Source organism: Centrocercus urophasianus, unplaced genomic scaffold (genome assembly GCF_019232065.1).
Source record: "Centrocercus urophasianus isolate 14NV4802_14NV808 unplaced genomic scaffold, USGS_Curo_1.0 seq_1279, whole genome shotgun sequence".
Classification (NCBI taxonomy): Eukaryota; Metazoa; Chordata; class Aves; order Galliformes; family Phasianidae; genus Centrocercus; species Centrocercus urophasianus.
The window spans coordinates 11,491-30,313 of NW_024884452.1; the positions used below are offsets into that span (position 1 = coordinate 11,491).

The window sequence follows — 18,823 nt, forward strand, 5'->3', positions numbered from 1 at the left end:
GTACTGTCTCTGCCACTCCTTCATCCTCACTCTCTTCCCCTGCTCCAGCATGGGGTCTCTCCTACAGGATACAGTCCTTCATGAACTGATCCTATGTGGACTTCCTACAAACTGCAGTTCTTTAAGAACTGCTCCAATATGGGTCTACTGTGGTGTGCGAGTCCTTCAGAAAGGGACTGCACTAGTGTGGGTGTCACATAGTTGGCACCTCCTGCCAGATCACCTGTTCTATTGTGAGCTCCTCTTCACAGACTACAGGTCCAGTCCAGAGTCTGCTCCAGCATGGGCTCTTCCATGGGCTGAAGCATGTGTTGTGATACACTATGGGTTACAGGGGGATAGTCTGCTCCACCACAGGCTGCAAGGAAACTTCTGTTCAGGCACCTGGAGCACCTCCTTAACTCACCTTGGTGTCTGCAGGGTTCATTCTTTCTACATTTTCTCGCTCCTTTATCCTAGCTGCTGTTGCACAGCAGTTTTTTGTTGTTTATTCTCCTTCTTAAAAATACTGTTACAGAGGCACAACCAATGTCTCTCTGTTTTAGGTATGACCAGTGGCAAATCCCTTTTGGAGCTGGCTGGAACTGGTTCTTATCTAACATGGGGCAGCTTCTTTTCACAGAGGTCACTTCTGCAGCTTCCCCTCTGGCTACCACAACCTTGCCACTTAAGCCCAACATAGCCTTCTGTCCGTGCTTTCAATAGGCTGCATTGAGTTTGGGGAAGACTGTTTTTTGGCTGAACTATGGTCGAGTAGTAACTGCTCTCATTTAGCTTAAGTGCAGACTTTGCTTCTGTGATCTCTGTATTTGTCAATGAGAAACAGGTTATTATATCTCCCTTCGCAATTTGTTTATCCAGCCTGAATTGGATGAGGCTAAAAATACAGCAGCCTGATTCAGATCATTTGGCTCTAGTTCTGCTCCTTTATTGAAAATAAACAAATTGAGGAGGAAAGAAAAAGCTTGTCATAAAGCTTTTGTCCTCCATGGATGGTTTAGAGTGCTGTTTTCTAGTGTGAGTTATTTAGGGAAGTAGCTTATCTGAAAACCTGTGAACTATTTAAAATAAATAGTATTATGTATATTGAAAACGAGTAATACAACAGAGGTTACACCTGATAACTTGATAACTTTATTTGAAAGAAAGGCTTGAAATTTCATCAATTTCAAATGGTAGCTTTTATTATTTTCACGTCTATTTTGTGAAGATGAATAGAATCATTAAGTTCTAAGGACAACCATTGTTACATTGTTACTTTTTTTTTTTTTTAGATGGTATCATGGAAAACTCGACAGAGCAATTGCTGAAGAGCGTCTTTGGCAAGCAGGGAAATCTGGAACTTACCTTATTCGAGAGAGTGATCGGAGACCAGGTTCATTTGTGCTTTCATTCCTCAGTAAAACAAATGTCAATCATTTTAGGTGAGAATGAAATGTTTTCTTTTAAAATACTGTTAATCTATTTGTCATTTTAGAAGTCAGTACAGCATAGAAAACAATTGTATTATAAATTGAATGTTTATGACTTTCTATTCATGTACTCTTTAGCTCCTCGCTTGAGTTTAATTGTTTTAAACTGTGATAATACTTAAAAATTACTTTGCAGGCTAAAGAATAAAAATGCGAGGAAAACGTCATCAGAATAGCAAAGCTTGTCTAAAGCTGTTATGACAACTTACAGTAGCATGCAGATTTATTAGTCATCTGACAAGGTTGTTTCGAGTCTGCCATAGTACCTCCAAGGACAGACTTGAATGTTGTAGCTAATCTAGGTGCTTTTTTTTTTAAAAAAAAGAAAAATAACAAGGAGAAACAGAGGATATATATTTATCCAACATTCTGCTGGAATCAACTTTCAGTATGTGTTAAATTATTCTAAATATAAATATAATTTTACCCAAAATTCTAACTAGGATTATCTTTCCATTGTTAAGTTGTATACATAATCTTATTCAGCATAAACTAGATGTGTTCTGGGAACCTCCTGAATGTTAGCCAACATGTAGTGTTCTGGAGTGTCATATTCATCTTCACAAAACAGGAAATCTAATGCGTTTTAAAGAGTAAAAAACAAACAAAAAGCAACAACAAACCAAAACCAACCTTGTTAGCTATCTAGATAACAAGAAATAAATGCAAAGCAAATGAAGTCACAGGGCAAATGAAATGTCATACTTAGGTTAATATCATGCTGTCTCAACTAACAATTCATGCTTTTCACCTCTACTGACTCTTGTTTGGGAACTGGTTATCATGTGGTAGTAAAAGAAAAAGAAACTACAAGGGCTGCTCTGAAAGTAATGCCTCCTATTTTATTATGTTGATCCATGACATCAGAGGTGGATGTTGGTGATATGGCAGTTGAACCTTCCTGCCAACATTCCATTACATTTTGTTGTTGTGTGACAGATGGCAGCAGAGGAATAATCTGAAAAAAATGATATATCACATGAAGCAGGTATGAAGCAAAGATGTGTAATTGAATACCTCCATGTGGAAAAAATTTTACCCATTGACATTCATCGACGTTTAAAAAAAGTTTATGGAGAACAAACAGTAGATATCAGCAAAGTGACATGGTGGGTGGTGACATGGATCGCCGAGGTCCGCGGCTCGGAGCTGTCTCTGGCAGAACCGCCGCGACTTTTAGCAAGGTACAGGGGGATTTTAATCGCTTTCCTCATCGAGGATTCCCGCGGCAATTGTGCGGACGCCGCTCTCAGTCGGGCTACTCTCGCGAGAGCAGCTGACGCAGCGTGGGCGTTGCCAAGGCAACAGCGGGAGATTTAAACGGGCGCAAACCGGAAGCAGCCTTTGATCACCCCTACAAAAAGCCCTCGAGAGGGCAGCGACATGTCGCTGCCCACCTGAGGCACAGCAGAGGAGGTAGTACAGCTATCTCCCAGGTTGTCTTAACGTGGTGCTTTTGTAAGCTACCCCTGTCTGGACTCCCCTGCAAGGAGTCTTGTTATTGCTATTGGTGGTAAGTGCCAGGGCACTTAGCGAACCCGGCAACAGTGTGAGGGTAGGGGGCAGCAGGGCAGGGCCGATCACTTGCACCCCTTTAGGACTTTCTTGTTGAGTTAGTGAGCCTGCTGGTTGCCATGGGTGCACCCTGGCAGAAGGCTTCAAACACAAAAACTGTGAACACCCATGCGGAGGCCCCGAGCACACGCAGCAGAAAGACAGTAGCCAAGAAGACGGTCCAGAGCCAGACTGAGGTCTGGTGCATGCATAGAGGGGAGAACAATGGTATGAAGTGTGTGGCGACTCAGACAGAGATACCATCACGAGATGCTAGTGTGCAGGTCACTGGCTGTGAGGAGTGCCACAGCCTGGCCTTTGCAATGCCACATGAAGGAGGCAGCACTTGTATAAGGTGTGAGCAATTGAATGACTTGCTCAGCCTTGTGATTAGCCTGAAGGAGGAAGTGGAAAGGCTGAGGACTATAAAAGAGTGTGAGAGGGAGATTGACTGGTGGTGTCAGTCCCTCTCAACCTCAGGTTCTCGGCATACAGACGAGGCTCCTCACGGAGCACGTCAGCCCCTGCCACCTTACAAACACCTGGTAAAGGGGAACCAGCCAGCTGACAGCGTTTCAGCGAGCCCCCTGTCCTCTCTTCCCCCTAACAGCAATTTGAGAAGGGAGGAAGAGTGGAAACGGGTACCTGCTCGGCGGAGGGGGCATCCCCCATCCCGACCATCCCCGGCTCCCCAGGTGCCTCTGCGTAACAGGTTTGAGGCCCTGGAATTTGAGGGGGGGACGAGTGAGAGTGCGGAGACAGGTTCACCCGTGAGGTTGCCTCAGGCGAAGCGGTCGCCCCCAAGCCTCAAGACTGCTTCTACCCATAAGGACAGAAGGGTGATTGTCATAGGCGACTCCCTTCTGCAAGGAACAGAAGGCCCTATATGCCGGCCCGACCCTACCCGCAGAGAGGTGTGCTGCCTTCCTGGGGCACGGGTCAGGGACATTTCAAAGAAAATTCCTGGGTTGATTCGGCCTTCAGATTATTACCCACTTTTAATAATTCAGGCTGGCAGCGAGGAAGTTGATAAGGAAAGCCTGAGGTCTATCAAGAAAGACTTCAGGGGAATGGGGCGAATATTTGAAGGTGCTGGGGTGCAGGTGGTCTTTTCTTCTATGCCCGTGGTGTCAGGGAAAGGTACAGGGAGGATCCAAAATACCCAGCTCTTAAATAGATGGCTTAAGAGCTGGTGCAGACGCAAGAATTTCAGCTTTTTTGACCATGGGGCAATTTACACTGCACCTGGCATGATGGCTGCTGATGCATGCAGCCTGTCCATGAGGGGTAAGAGGATCTTAGCTGAAGAATTAGCGGGACTCATTGACAGGTCTTTAAACTAGGAATGAAGGGGGAAGGGGACAAAATAAGGGCTACTGGGGTTGAACGGGTCATTTGAGGGCTTGTACCAAACTCCATGGGCAATGACGGCAGAGTGCATAGGGAAGGAGTAGGGCAGGGGGATGCTGGGGATGCTGCTGTTCTAGGGGATCCTAGATCCCTTATAAAGGTGGCGAGACGGATAGCCCGGCTGAAGTGCCTTTATACCAATGCACGCAGCCTGAGTAACAAGCAGGAGGAACTGGAAACTGTGATGCACTCGGAAAGTTATGACCTTGTCGCTATCACAGAAACATGGTGGGATGACTCCCACAATTGGGATACTGCCATCGACGGCTATAGACTCTTTAGGAGAGATAGGCGAGGTAGGAGGGGTGGGGGAGTTGCTCTCTATGTCAGGGATTGGATAAACTGTGAGGAGCTCCCTACGAGAAACAGTCAGGAACAGGTTGAGAGCCTGTGGGTTAGGATTAGAGATGGGACTAATATAGGTCAGCTGGTGTTAGGGGTATACTACAGACCACCTGATCAAGGGGAGGCTGTTGACGAGGCTTTCTTGCTCCAGATGCGTGAGATGCCTGGCTCACGGGCTCTTGTCCTGGTGGGGGACTTCAACCATCCGGACATCTGCTGGGAAAACCACACGGCGAGCTGCAAGAGCTCCAGAAGGCTCTTGGAATCCATTGATGATAGCTTTCTGGTTCAGGTATTGGACAGACCGACCAGAGGTGAAGCGTTGCTGGACCTGCTGCTCACCAACGCTGAGGAGATCATCAAAGGTGTCAAGGTTGGAGGCTGCCTGGGCTCCAGCGACCGCCCTGGTTGAGTTTGTGATCTCAAGCAATGTGGGCCTGGCAAAGAGCAGGATCAGGACACTGAACTTTAGAAAAGCAGACTTCAAGCTACTCAATGGATTGCTGGCCAAGATCCCCTGGCGCGCTGCCCTCAAAGACAAGGATGTTGAGGAGAGCTGGCGGCTCTTCAAAGATGCCCTCCTGGAAGCACAAGAGGTCTCCATTCCTCTGAATAAGAAAGTGGGCAGGCGAGGTAGGAAACCGGCATGGCTCAGCAAGGACCTGCTGAGAGAAGTGAGGGCGAAGAAAGGGGTGTACAAGCTCTGGAAACAAGGCTGTGTCACCTGGGAAGAGTACAGGGATGCCGTCCGGACTTGCAGACGTGGGATCAGGGAAGCCAAGGCGCAGGCAGAACTGAACTTGGCAAGGGACGTGAAAAACAATAAGAAAACCTTCTACAGGTACGTTGGCCAGAAGAGACAGGCCAAAATGGGCGTACCTACTTTGGTAAATTTAAAAGGAGAACTGGCTTCAACAGATGAAGAGAAAGCTGAGGTGCTGAATGAGTTCTTCACCTCGGTCTTCACTGGTGGCCAGGATTCTAGTCTTTTTCACGTCCCTGAGCCCTGCATCCCCAAACCTCTATGTGGGGACCAAGGAGGTAAATCCCTCCCCACTGTAAGGGCAGAGCAAGTCCGAGAGTGCCTCCTTAGACTGAATGAATACAAGTCTATGGGGCCGGATGGCGTGCATCCCAGGGTCCTGAAGGAGCTGGCTGAGGTGGTTGCCGAGCCGCTCTCCATCATATTTGAGAAGTCGTGGCTGTCAGGTGAGGTCCCGGATGACTGGAGGATGGGTCACGTCACTCCCATATACAAGAAGGGGAGCAGGGAGGACCCGGGGAACTACAGGCCAGTGAGTCTCACCTCCGTGCCTGGGAAGATCATGGAACAGATCCTCCTGGACAACATGCTCGATCACATAAAGAATGAGCATGTGATCCGAGACAGCCAGCACGGCTTCACCAAAGGAAGGTCATGCCTAACTAATCTTGTGGCCTTCTATGATGGAGTGACGGCATTGGTGGACGAAGGGAAGGCGACCGATGTCATTTACCTGGACCTGAGCAAGGCCTTTGACATGGTCCCACCACATCCTCATCTCCAAATTGGAGGGAAGTGGATTTGATGGGTGGACGACCCGATGGATAAGCAATTGGTTGAAAGGCCGCAGACAGAGGGTGGTGGTCAATGGCTCTATGTCCAGGTGGAGGCCGGTAACAAGTGGTGTCCCCCAAGGGTCTGTCTTGGGACCGGTGCTCTTTAACATCTTTATTAATGACATCGATGAGGGAATTGAGTGCACCCTCAGCAAGTTTGCTGACAACACCAAGCTGAGTGGTGCGGTTGATACGGTGGAAGGAAGGGATGCCATTCAGAGGGACCTCGACAGGCTGGAAAGCTGGGCTCAGGTGAACCTAATGAGGTTCAACACGGCAAAGTGCAAGGTTTTGCATTTGGGCCGGAAGAACCCCAGGCACCCGTACAGGCTGGGAGGAGTGGTCCTTGAGAGCAGCTCGGCAGAGAAGGACCTGGGGGTCCTGATGAACGAGAGACTGAACATGAGGCAGCAGTGCGCTCTGGCAGCTCGAAAGGCAAATGGGATCCTGGGCTCCATCAGGAGAGGGGTGGTCAGCAGGGACAGGGAGGTGATTGTCCCTCTCTACTCGGCTCTTGTGAGGCCCCATCTGGAGTACTGTGTCCAGGTGTGGAGCCCTCAGTACAAGAAAGACATTGAGATTTTGGAAAGGGTCCAGAGGAGGGCGACTAAGATGATCAGGGGGCTGGAGCACCTCCCCTATGAGGACAGGCTGAGGGAGTTGGGCTTGTTCAGCCTGGAGAAGAGAAGGCTGCGGGGTGACCTCATTGCAGCCTATCAATACCTGAAGGGAACCTACACCCAGGAGGGGAGTAAACTCTTCAAAAGGGCTGACAATAGCAGGACTAGGGGAAATGGATCCAAGTTGAAGGAGGGAAGATTTAGGTTGGATGTTAGGGGGAAGTTCTTTACAAGGAGAGTGGTTAGGCCCTGGAACGGGCTGCCCAGGGAGGTTGTGGATGCCCCGTCCTTGGACGTGTTCAAGGCCAGGTTGGACGAGGTCCTGGGCAACCTGATCTGAATGTGTGTGTTTGGTGGCCCTGCTAGGCAGGGGGGTTGGAACTCCATGATCCTTGAGGTCCCTTCCAACCCGGGTGATTCTGTGATTCTGTGGTGTGCTTCAGCACTGATGCTGTTATGGCAACTGAAACAGTGGGTCACCACTGCTGGTGCAGATATTTATGAGTGCGGCAAGCAGGCTCCTGTTCATTGCTGGTGAAAATGCATAGCTGATGGTGGCGTGAACAATTAATGAATATACAGATGATACGGTGTATAATCAAAAAATATTAAGATGTTATAATTATGAAATAAATAAGAGAGTTTGGCAAAACAGATTATGATAACAAAAAGAAAATAAATAGAAGGCTTACCTCTATCCTGGGCTCACTTACAAAACACCAGCAGAGGCAGTCTTCAGAAGAGAAATCCATTGCCTTCACCTGTGCTCCTCTGGCTGACTCATGGCTCGCCTCAGGTGATCAATCAGAGGTTCAGGCCCTGACTCAGCAGTTCCCATACATTCTGTTCCCATTCTGTTGTTTCAGCAGTTCCCATTCTGTTGTTTCCAAGATGTCTCGGTGCTCTCCTTGTCCTACTGATATGGTGATTTTCTTTGAGGTCATCATCGTTAAACAAAGAGCACTGGGGGATGATGTCAGGCCTTCCCAATGTCAGGCGCTTCCTCGGGCATGCCATGGCTTGTTCTCTGGTTTGCTCTCGTGCAGGATATTCTTGCAGTGTGTATGACAAAATATACATCTATACACTTATATACAGTGTGTGCGTTCCTGGGAAGGTTCATCTATACGATAAGTGATGTAAACTTATCAGAGATCTTCCTCAAGTTAAGTAGAAGGACTCCCAAACAGAACTATGATAGCAGAGATCATAAAATAAAAATAATAATATACAATTCTAATGCAGAAACAACACTTGATTCTCACACTAATGAGGTTCAACAAGGGGGAATGTAGTATCCTGCACCTGGGGAGGAATAACTGCATGCATCAGTTCAGGTTAGGGGCTGACTTGATGGAAAGCAGCTCTGAGATGGACTTATTCATCCTGGTGGACAACAGATTGACTGAGAGCCAGCAGTGTGCCCTGGTGGCTAAGAAGGCCCATGGTATCCTGGGACACATTAAAAAAAGCATGTGCAGCAGGTCGAGAGAGGTTATCCTCCCCTTCTGCTCTGCCCTGGTGAGGCCACATTCGTAATATTGTCTAGTTCTGGGCTTCCCAGTTCAAGAAAGACAGAACTTCTTGATTGAGTCCAGCAAAGGGCTGCAAAGATGAGGGGCCTGAAGCATCTGCATTATGAGGAAAAGCTGAGAGACCTGGGACTCTTCAGCCTGGAAAAGAGGAGAGAGAGGGTGTCTTATCAGTGCTTATAAATATCTAAAGTGTGGAAGTTAAGTGAATGGAGTCAGACTCTTTCCAGTGGTGTGCAGCAACAGAATGAGTGTCAACAGTTTGTCACAGTTTGTCTAGATCTGTGTCCACGACATGGGGACAGCAGGCCGACAGGCCCACTGGTCCAAAAAGGGGAAGGGAAGGGCGAGTGTCGATGGTTTATGGGCTAGTTCGGCTCGATTCTGTGTCTAATGGGGCAGGAGACCCCCTAGGAAAGGGGAAAGGGGAAAGGGAAAGGGGGAATGGTAGGGAGATGGGAGATGGGCCTACAAACAGAACAGCAGCAATGATCTGAAGAGGAAAGTGCATTTACTAAATCATGGAATCATGGAATCATAGAATCACAAGGTTGGAAACGACCTATAAGATCATCTAGTCCAACCATCTCCTCAACACCATTGCTACCACTAGTACTAAACCATATCACGCAGCATGTCGTCTAGACGCCTCTTGAACACTGCCAGGGATGGCGACTCCACCACCTCCCTGGGCAGCCATTCCAGTGCCTGACCACTCTCTGAAAGAAATAGTTCTTCCTTATGTCTAACCTAAACCTCCTCTGATACAACTTGCGGCCATTACCCCTAGTCCTGCTCATTGCCTGGGAGAAGAGGCCAAATCCCTCCTCACCACAACCTCCCTTCAGGAAGTTGTAGAGTGCAATGAGGTCTCCCCTAAGCCTCCTCTTCTCCATACTGAACAATCCCAGCTCCCTCAGCCACTCCTCATAAGACTTGTGCTCCGGATACTAATATGGTATTGGAATGCAAGATAACACACTATAATACAATATATAATTGGAATTGAGGCTAATAAATAAAATAAGAGAAAGAGTGTCTGAAACCAAAGGCCTTACTCTGAACTTATGGTTTAGTGATGTTTTGTTGTCAGTCTTCCACATCAGAACATCATGTGGACCAGGGGGAGTTAACAAGTTAACATTTTGGTTCCATTTACTGCCTTTTGTGGACTCTTTGAGTATCCTGATGGGAGGGGAGGGGGCGGCATCCCCGGAGGACCTGGCGGGCAGAGGCAGTGGGCTGGAGCTGTGGCCAGGACCCGGAGCGTCTGCTGCTCTCTGTCTGGCCCGGCTCAGCCGTCTCAGCTCGCCGTGGAGAAAGCATGTGCTTTCCCTCGCACTATCGTGGTTTGACTCTCATTTTTTTATACTCTCGTCTCTCTCGTTTTGTTTGATTTAGTTAGATTCAGTAAATTACCCTTCCTCCTCAGATCGTTGCCGTTGTGTTTTCTCTTTGTTAAAACTATCGGCTAGCTCTCTGCCCTTCCCCTCTCCAGGAGCGTACGTGGCCCGGGGCCAGTTGGGTTGCGGCAAACCGTTCGTACCCCTTCTTTTTTTTTGTCTTTTTCCTGAGTCCTGTGCCCCCCGTCACGGACTTATATCTAAGGATAACCCATGACAACTACATACCTGTAATCATCATAAGTAGCTTGCCCACACTTCCAGAGGCCATAAACTTTCCTTTTGCTCTTGAGTTCCAGCCAAAGATCTCTGTTCAGCCAGTCCGGCCTTCTTGCCCATTGGCTCGTCCCCCGTGACTTGGGGATAGTCTGCTCCTGCACCTTTAAAATTACTTCCTTAAAGTATTCCCAGCCTTCCCGGGCTCCCACGCTCTCCAAAACTACTTCCCAAGGGACCCTCTCAACCATGGTCCTAAAGAGGCTATACTCGGCCCTCCAGAAGTCCAAGGTGGCAGTTCTGCTGACTCTCCTCTGTGGTTCAACGAGGATCAAGAAATCTAGCATTTCACAATCACTATGCCCCAGACGGCCTCCAAGCTTTACATCCCCCTCAAGACCTTCTCTGTTAACAAACAGCAGGTCCAGGATTTTGCTTCCCCTCATTGGCTACTTTACCAGCTGTGTCAGGAAGTTATCTCCCACACACTCTAGCAACCTCCAGGACTGTTCCCTATCTGCTGTATTATAAATCCAGCAGATGTCTGGGAAGTTGAATTCCCCCCACAAGAACAAGGGGGAGAAACCTTGAGACCTCACCCAACTGCCTATAAAGTGCCTTGTTCACCTCTTCACCCTGGTTGGGTGGTATATAGCAGACTCCCACGATAGTATCAGTCTTATTGGCCTTCGCTTTTCTTCTGAGCTCTCAACCCTAACATCACCATCATTAATTTCAGTACATTCACATTCTTTCTTAAAATAGAGGGCTACACCACCACCTTCCCTGTGTTGCCTATCTCTTTCAAAAAGTTGGTAGCTACCCATCACAGCACTCCAGCTGTGCGAGTCATTCCACCATGTTTCCATGATGGCGACTATATCATAGCTTTCTGACTGCACAATGGCCTCCCTCTCAATGAATGTCAATGGGTGCACTTTTTTTCTAGATAGAAGAATTCAGTGACACACCTTTTACTTCATACACGCTTCCATATCAACTGCCATTTGGTCAGACTGCCCCTCTGCACAGCAATAAAATGTAATGGAATATTAGCGGGAAGGTTTGACCTCTAATGCCATACTAGTAGCATCTGCATCTGACGTTGTGGACCAACATAATAAAATAGAGCATGTTATTTTTGGAGCAGCCCTTGTATATAACTGGCTATTTACTTGGTTAGTCTGATCAAAAATACTACTTGCTTTGACTTAAGTACTTATTCCCCCTTGTAGAAATGATTATTGTGTAGTATTCATAATTTTAATAATCATTAATTCTTAACTAAATTATTTCTGACTACTTTTAGAACTGTTGTTGCATAGCTGTATGTACAGACACAATATTTCCCATTTTTGGTACAAGTGCGTTCATGAACCTGTACTTAAAAGCAAAAAAAATTAGACTAAGACAAGCAGTTATGTAAGAATTTTGTTGTTATTTGAAATGTTCTTATAATCTTTATTCCTACTCAGTAACAAGTTTTTAGATTGAGTACATAATTATGAAATTATTTCTTTTTCGTATGTCTACTACACTAATTGTATAAAAGTGACTAAGTCTTGAATATTTCTCAGTATAGTGAAGTGCAGTTATTTGTTACTAAAATATATTGATGCTTTTGCCAAATTTATACAGGCCTGTCACATAAGGTGTATGTCCTGCATGACAGAAGTGTTAATCTTGTTATCTCTACTAATGGCAAATTTGCTTGCTTTTTTTGTGAATCTCTGCCTCCTTTACAGTCTTCAAAGATTCTTTTGTCATGTGATGTTCATCAGTAATTTCTGATGAAATGTTTGTTAGTTCAACAGTGTGTGTATGGACAGCATACTTTAAAAACTCAACATTATCATAATTTAAAAATCCACAAAACAGCAAGAAATCCCTGATGATTTGTAGCAAAAGATTTTCTTCTAACAAGCTTCCTTTTCTATATTAACAGGATTATTGCCATGTGTGGAGACTATTACATTGGTGGACGCCGCTTTGCTTCACTCTCAGACCTAATTGGTTATTACAGTCATGTGTCTTGTTTGCTGAAGGGGGAAAAACTATTCTTTCCAGTAGCACCTCCAGAGGCAAGTAATAAAATTCTAAGAAGTCATTTACTGGAATATTATTATCATTAGTAATTGCTAATCTTACTTTTGATTATTCATAGTTTTCTGTGAAAAAAACCACCGTAGAAAACTTCTTCAAATTCTAAAGTTGTCTCAGTATCTGGTGAAGTATAAGGAATATATAACTGCATTCTTACTGATACAAAGTAATAATTAAAAAATTAAATTGCTTTCTAGTGAAAGTCTAATGATAAAGCTGGATATCAGGTACTGCAGTTATCTCCAAATGTAGTAATAGTGTTGTGTGTAAACTGAGGTAAATAAAAATGTGCAATTCTTGACTAGTAAAGAGCACGACTGCACGGTAGTCAACCTCTATGCTAGGTTTTACACTAACTTACTAGAGTATTTCAAAATAATATTTCCATTTTTTAATATTCTCAACAAGATAATCAACTCTAGTGCTGTCACAGTCTTCAGCTGAATGGAGTATCACTGCATACAGAGGGGTTTCCTGAACTGGGGACATCCCGGAGGAGTGAAGAGACCTTCTAGGAGCCAGCAGCTCTTGTGAGAGTGGCTGACAAGGCTTGGGCAGGGCCAAGAGCAATGGTGAGAGGTTATAAACAGGATGTAATCACTACTAACAGTCACTTGCCATGGCCATCAGCATGAGCCAGAATAGAGCAGGAGATTGTGGTGTACAGGGGGGTCCTCAACTGGGAAAATTTCAGAGAAGCATAGAGACCTGCCAGGAGCTGATAGTTCTCATGAGAGCAGCTGATGAGGCTTGGGTGAGGTCAAGAGCAATGGCAGCCAACTGCCACTTGCATAGAAGGCAGCACTAGCAACCAGGGTGGGATGTGGCAGTCTGGGTGAAGCACAGGATGGTATTCAGTGAGGGCACTGTCACTGCCACTTCAAATGGCAGTTGTAACCTGCTTGCAAGGACCTCTAGTTATGGCATCTACCTTGCAGAAAGCTATGTCCTCTGTGTCCCCTGTGACCTCCGGATCTACAGGATCTGGTGTAGCTATTCAGATTTCCCAAGGGACCATGCAGCCATCTGGGTCTCAGGCTGCAGAGTATACCTGAGTTTTCTGTCAGTATCTGATGGCAGCAGTGAGTACACCTGTGGGAGATGTGCCAAGGTAGAAGAACTGCTTGGCCTAGTGCCAGAGCTTCAGGAGGAGGTGGGCAGGCTGAGAAGCATCAGAGAGTCTTGAGAAGATGTACTGTCAAAATTGTACTCTACTAGCCCTGGGACAGGTGAGTCAGCCAGCCATAATACAAGATATGAAGGATCCCCTACCCTCTTGCTACCAGGCAGAAGGAAGGTGACATTTTACAACAGGTGTGAGGTTCTGGAACTTGATGGACAGTTAAACAATGATGTGGATTGATGTGAATGATGGTCCATCTAGGTTGGAGGGGTCACCAAAGGCAAGGAAGACTGCCTCCCTGTATCATGACCACCACTGTCAAGGAAAAAGAAAAGAAGAAAAGAGGGGTGTTACTGTCATAGGTGACTCCCTTCTGAGAGGAACAGAGAGCCTGATATGTTGACCATACTCAACCTATAGGGAAGTCTGCTGCCTCCTTGGGGCCCAGGTAGAAGATGTTACTCAAAAACTCACTAGCCTGGTATGGCCTTCTGATTATCTGTTATTGGTCTTTGTTGGCAGCAATGATGTAGTAAAGAGAAATCCAAGGGCAATGAAATATTTCTACACCAATGCACGCAGCATGAGGAATAAGCAAGGGGAGCTAGAAGTCTTGGCTCAGTCCTAGAGAGATGAAATCATTGGTGTAAGCAAGACATGTAGTGAAGAGTCTAGTGAATGGCGATAGATAGGCAGGGCAAGTGAGGTGGGGTGCTGATGCTATATGTAATGGAGGCTACCATAAGCCACCCATTCTGAATGACAGTGCTGATTAATTATTCTTTACAATCATCATAGAGTTGTTTGAGTTGGAAGGAACCTTTGAAGTTCATCTACTCCAACTCCCTTGCAATGAACAGCAACATCTACAGCTAGATCAAGTTGCTCAGAGCCTGTTCCAATCTGACCTCGAGGCTCGCCAGGGACAGGGTATCCACCACATCCCTAAGCAACCTGTGCCAGTGCCTTACCACCCTCACTGTAAAAGAATTTTCCTTATATCCAACCTAAATCTCCTCTAAGCTTGGAAGCCATTTCCCCTCGTTCTATCACCACAGACCCTGCTAAAGTCTGTCCCCTTCCTTCCTGCAGCTCCCCTTTAGATACTGACAGGCCATTCTCAGGTCACCTTGCAGCCTTCTCTTCTCCATGCTGCACAGCCCCAGCTCTCTCAGCCTGTCCTCATAGAGGAGGTGTTCTATTCCTGGGATCATTTTTGTGGCCCTCCTCTGGGCGCACTCAGCTCCATGTCTGTCCTGTACTGAGGACTCCACAACTGGATGCAGCACTCCAGGTGAGGACTCCCCAGCACAGAGCAGAGGGGCAGGATCACCTCCCTTGCCCTGCTGGCCAAGCTGCTTTGGATGCAGCCCAGGATACGGTTGGCTTTCTGGGCTGTGAGGACACATTACCGGCTCATGTCCAGCTGCCATCCACCAGTATCCCCAAGTCCTTTTTGGTGGAGCTGTGCACAATCCTTTCTTCCCCCAGCTTGTACTGATATTGGGGATTGGTGTGACCCTGGTGCATGACGTTGCACTTGGCCTTGTTGAACCTTATGAGGTTCACCTGGGCTCACTGCTCAAGCCTGTCTAGGTCTGGTCTGGATGGCATTGGATGATCCCTTGGTTTGTTCAGCCTATTGAAGAAGATACTGAGGGGCAACCTCATGGTGACCTACGTCTTCCTCACGAAGGGGAGTGGAGGAGCAGGAATAGATTCCTTTTCTCTGGTGATAGCTACAGGATCTGAGGGAATGGCATGGAGCTATGTCAGGGGAGGGTCAAGTTGGGGATTAAGAAAAGGTTCTTCACTGAGAGTATGGTTGCGCACTGGAACAGACTCCCCAGGGAAACAGTCATGGCACCAAGCCTGCCAGAATTTAATATAAGTGTTTGGACAATGCTTGCAGAAATATGGTTTGAATTTTAGGTGGTCTTGTCTGGAGCTAGGAGTCAGTCTTTATGATCCTTATGGGTTCCTTCCAACTCAGGATATTCTATGATTATAGTTTTTGTTATCTGTCATTTCTGCAAGGCTAGAAACAAAATGAGAGCTCTTACATAATTTTAGGAATTAAAGATTCTTAGTTAGTATTTTTGACCATTTGAAAAGTTAAAACTTGCAAGTGGATACAAATGATAGTTACCAGTCCTTTGCCTCTGTATAGCATAATATTGGGGAGAGGTATTCTACACTAGAATCAAGGGGAAAAGTAATATGTTTGCTCACTTCCTTTAAACTGCAGCCTGTGGAGGATAGAAGGAGAGTTCGAGCAATTCTACCATATACCAAAGTCCCAGAAACTGATGAAGTAAGGTACGTTTTAATAATAGCTAAAAGCAAATTGAAATCTTAGTAAAATTATTTGTATTCATAAATACTGTACGTTTACCATGCAAATACTTTCCAATTGCATCCCAGACTTAACACTGGGAGGTTCAAAGCAAGATTCCTCTTATTATTTTTTTTCTTTTATAAGTTTTATTCTTGGCTTACTGTTTGTGCTGCATTAAATTGTTAGAACTATGAAGCTTAGTTTAGAAGCAAAATGCTAATTTCAAAGAGTTACATTTTTCTCAAAGGGGCTGTTTTGTGTATGAGGGCTAGGCTTTTTCCCAAAGTTTGCCTGTAGAATTAACTAGTAACAGATAAATAATTCAAGCCAAACCAGTTTTGACCTCTAGAAATACAATGTGAGCATTGACTCTAATAAAATTGAGTACATTCAGTATCTGCTTGAAATAAGAAAAAAGTAGAGATGACAAAAAAACAAAAGCACTGCTAAAGGCCCTTTGCCTTCAAGTGTTCTAGCGCTCATTTTTTTTGCCTGTTTTTAAAAATTTGGTGACTTTTAAGTTCTTTGTACTTTTCTGTACTTAACATGGAATAGTAATGATTCTATCTTTCCTTCTCTGTGTAATCTTAAAAAGTTATTGAATTGCCAGACTCATACTACTTCTGTGAGCAGCTACTTATTTCCTTTCTAACACTGATCTCAGGAAATTCTTAGGGACTGTCTTTACTCCTTACTTCCCTTGCATTTTCATGATATATACTATGTGAAAAGGATGGAAAACCAACAGTCCCATATCCCATAGAAGAGTATATGGTGGTCATCTTAAATTCATAGAATCATTAAGGTTGGAAAAGACCTCTAATATCATCTAGTCAAACCATCATCTCAACACCACCGTGCCCACTAAACTATGTCCTTCAGTACCACATCTACCCTTCCCTTGAAAACCTCCAGGGATGGGGACTCCACCACTTCCCAGGGCAGCCTGTTCCAATGCCTCACTACTTGTTCTGAGAAGAAACTTTTCCTAATATTCAATCTGTACCTCCCCGGTGCAACTTGAGACCATTATTTCTCATCTTGTCACTAGTTACCTGGGAGAAGAGGTGACTCCCACCTTGCTGCAACCTCCTTTCAGGTAGTTCTAGAGAGCAATAAAGTCTCCCCTGAGCCTCCTCCCTCTTCAGATTAAGCAATCCCAGTTCCCTCAGCCGTTCCTCATAAGTGTTGTCTTCCAGACCCTTCACCAGCTTCATTGGCCTTCTTTGGTCATGCTCCAGGTCCTCAGTTGTTGATGGTTTATGAGCTGGTTTGGCCCAGTTCCGTGATTAGCGGGGCGGAGGGATTTTGCACCACAACGCTGAGGTGAGATGTGCAGTCCGGTTGAGCAGCAGGGAGACGAAGAAGAGAGCATCAGGTGACTTTGCCAGGAGTTCTATCTCCTCTCTGAACTCAAAGCCCCCTGGAGTATGTAGTTCTTCTCTTCCAGACAGGTGCCCGGAACTGGAGCATTAATAGTTTAACTCCCAGTGCACTACATGATGTTATGATGTGGAATACCGATAACTAAAAATCATAAAACCATGACATCAGTGTCTTCCTTGCAGTGAGGGACCCAAAACTAAACACAGTACTTGAGGTACGGCCTCATCAGTGCTGATTACAGAGGGACAATCACCTCCCTAGTCCTGCTGACTACACTATTTGTGATACAATCAGGATGCCATTGGCCTTTTTGGCCACCTGGGCACACTGCTGGCTCATATTCAACTGGCTGTCAACCAACACCCTCAGGTTCTTTCCTGCCGCAAAGCTTTCCAGCCACTCTGCCCCAAGCCTGTAGCGATGCATGGAGTTGTGAACAAATGGCAGTACCTGACACTTTGTCTTAATGAAGCTCAAACAACTGGCCTCAGCCTATCAAACCAGCCTATTGATCTCTCTGTAGGGCCTTCCTACCCTCAGCCCTCAGCCATATTGACACTTTCTGCCAACTTGGTGTCATATGCAAACTTACTGAGGGTGCACTCAATCGCTTTGTCAAAATCATCAATAAAGATATTAAACAGGACCAACCGCAATAATTTAGCTCCACTGAGAAGGTGATGTCTGTTAGGTTAGCTGGACTTTTCAGAAGGGAGGAGGTTGCTGCTCAACCATGCCGTTCACCCTGCCTGTGCAAACTGCTGTGTCATGCCCTATTGATGCAACTGCTTTGAGATGTCAGGTGGTGTTTTTTCCACAAAAAAAAAAAGAATTTGGAAGAGATTTATAGAATCATAGAATCCTTAGAGTTGGAACGGACCTCTGAAGGCCATCTAGTCCAACTCCCCTGCGATGAACAGAGACACCACAGCTCCATGAGGTTGCCCAGGGCCTGATCCAGCCTTGCCTTGAAAGTCTCCAGGGATGGAGCATTAACCACATCTCTAGGCAACCTGTTCCAGTGCCTTATCACCCTCATTGTAAAAGATCTTTTCTTTATATCCAACCTAAATTACCCCTCTTTGAGCTTAAAAACATTTCCCTTGTTCTATCACCACTGACCCCGCTAAAGAGTCTAAACCCTTCTTTCCTGCAGCTTGCCATTAGATACTGACAGGCCACTTTCAGGTCACCTTGCATCCTTCTCTTCTCCAGGCTGAACAGCCCCAGCTCTCTCAGCCTGTCATCATAGGGGAGGTGTTCCAAACCGTGGATCATTCTTGTGGCCCTTCTCTACATGTGGTCCAAGAGCTCCATGTCTCTACTGTACTGAGGACTCCACATCTGGACACAGCACTCCAGGTGAGGCCTCACCAGCACAGTGTAGAGGGACAGAATGACCTCCCTTGCCTTGCTGGCCATGCTTTTTTTGATGCAGTCCGGGGACACATTGCTGGCTTGTGTACAGTGTGCCATCCACCAGTACCCCCATGTCTTTTTTGGTGGGGCTGTGCTCTATCCTTACATCTCCCAGATTTTATTGATATTGTAGTTTGTCATGATCCAGGTGCAGACCTTGCACTTGGATTTGTTGAACCTCAAGAGGTTCTCCTGGGCCTCCTGCTCAAGCCTGCCTAGGTATCTCTGGATGGCATCCCATCCCTGAGGTGTTTCGACTGCATCACTTGGCTTGGTATCATCCACAAATTTCTGAGGGTGCAC

The 18,823-nt window shown here is 46.1% G+C and overlaps 1 protein-coding gene across 1 annotated transcript in view; it reads left to right on the forward strand.

The window, feature by feature from the left end:
- Window positions 1-1,274: 1,274 nt before the first annotated feature.
- LOC122156550 (ras GTPase-activating protein 1-like) overlaps window positions 1,275-18,823 on the forward strand; it is a gene marked incomplete at its 5' end in the record, with an annotated part of 80,389 nt that continues 62,840 nt past the window's right edge. Inside the window, 3 exons of the mRNA XM_042811323.1 lie at window positions 1,275-1,424; window positions 12,097-12,232; window positions 15,626-15,696. Coding sequence (XP_042667257.1) covers window positions 1,275-1,424; window positions 12,097-12,232; window positions 15,626-15,696 — 357 coding nt within the window. The remainder of the gene's footprint in view (window positions 1,425-12,096; window positions 12,233-15,625; window positions 15,697-18,823) is intronic.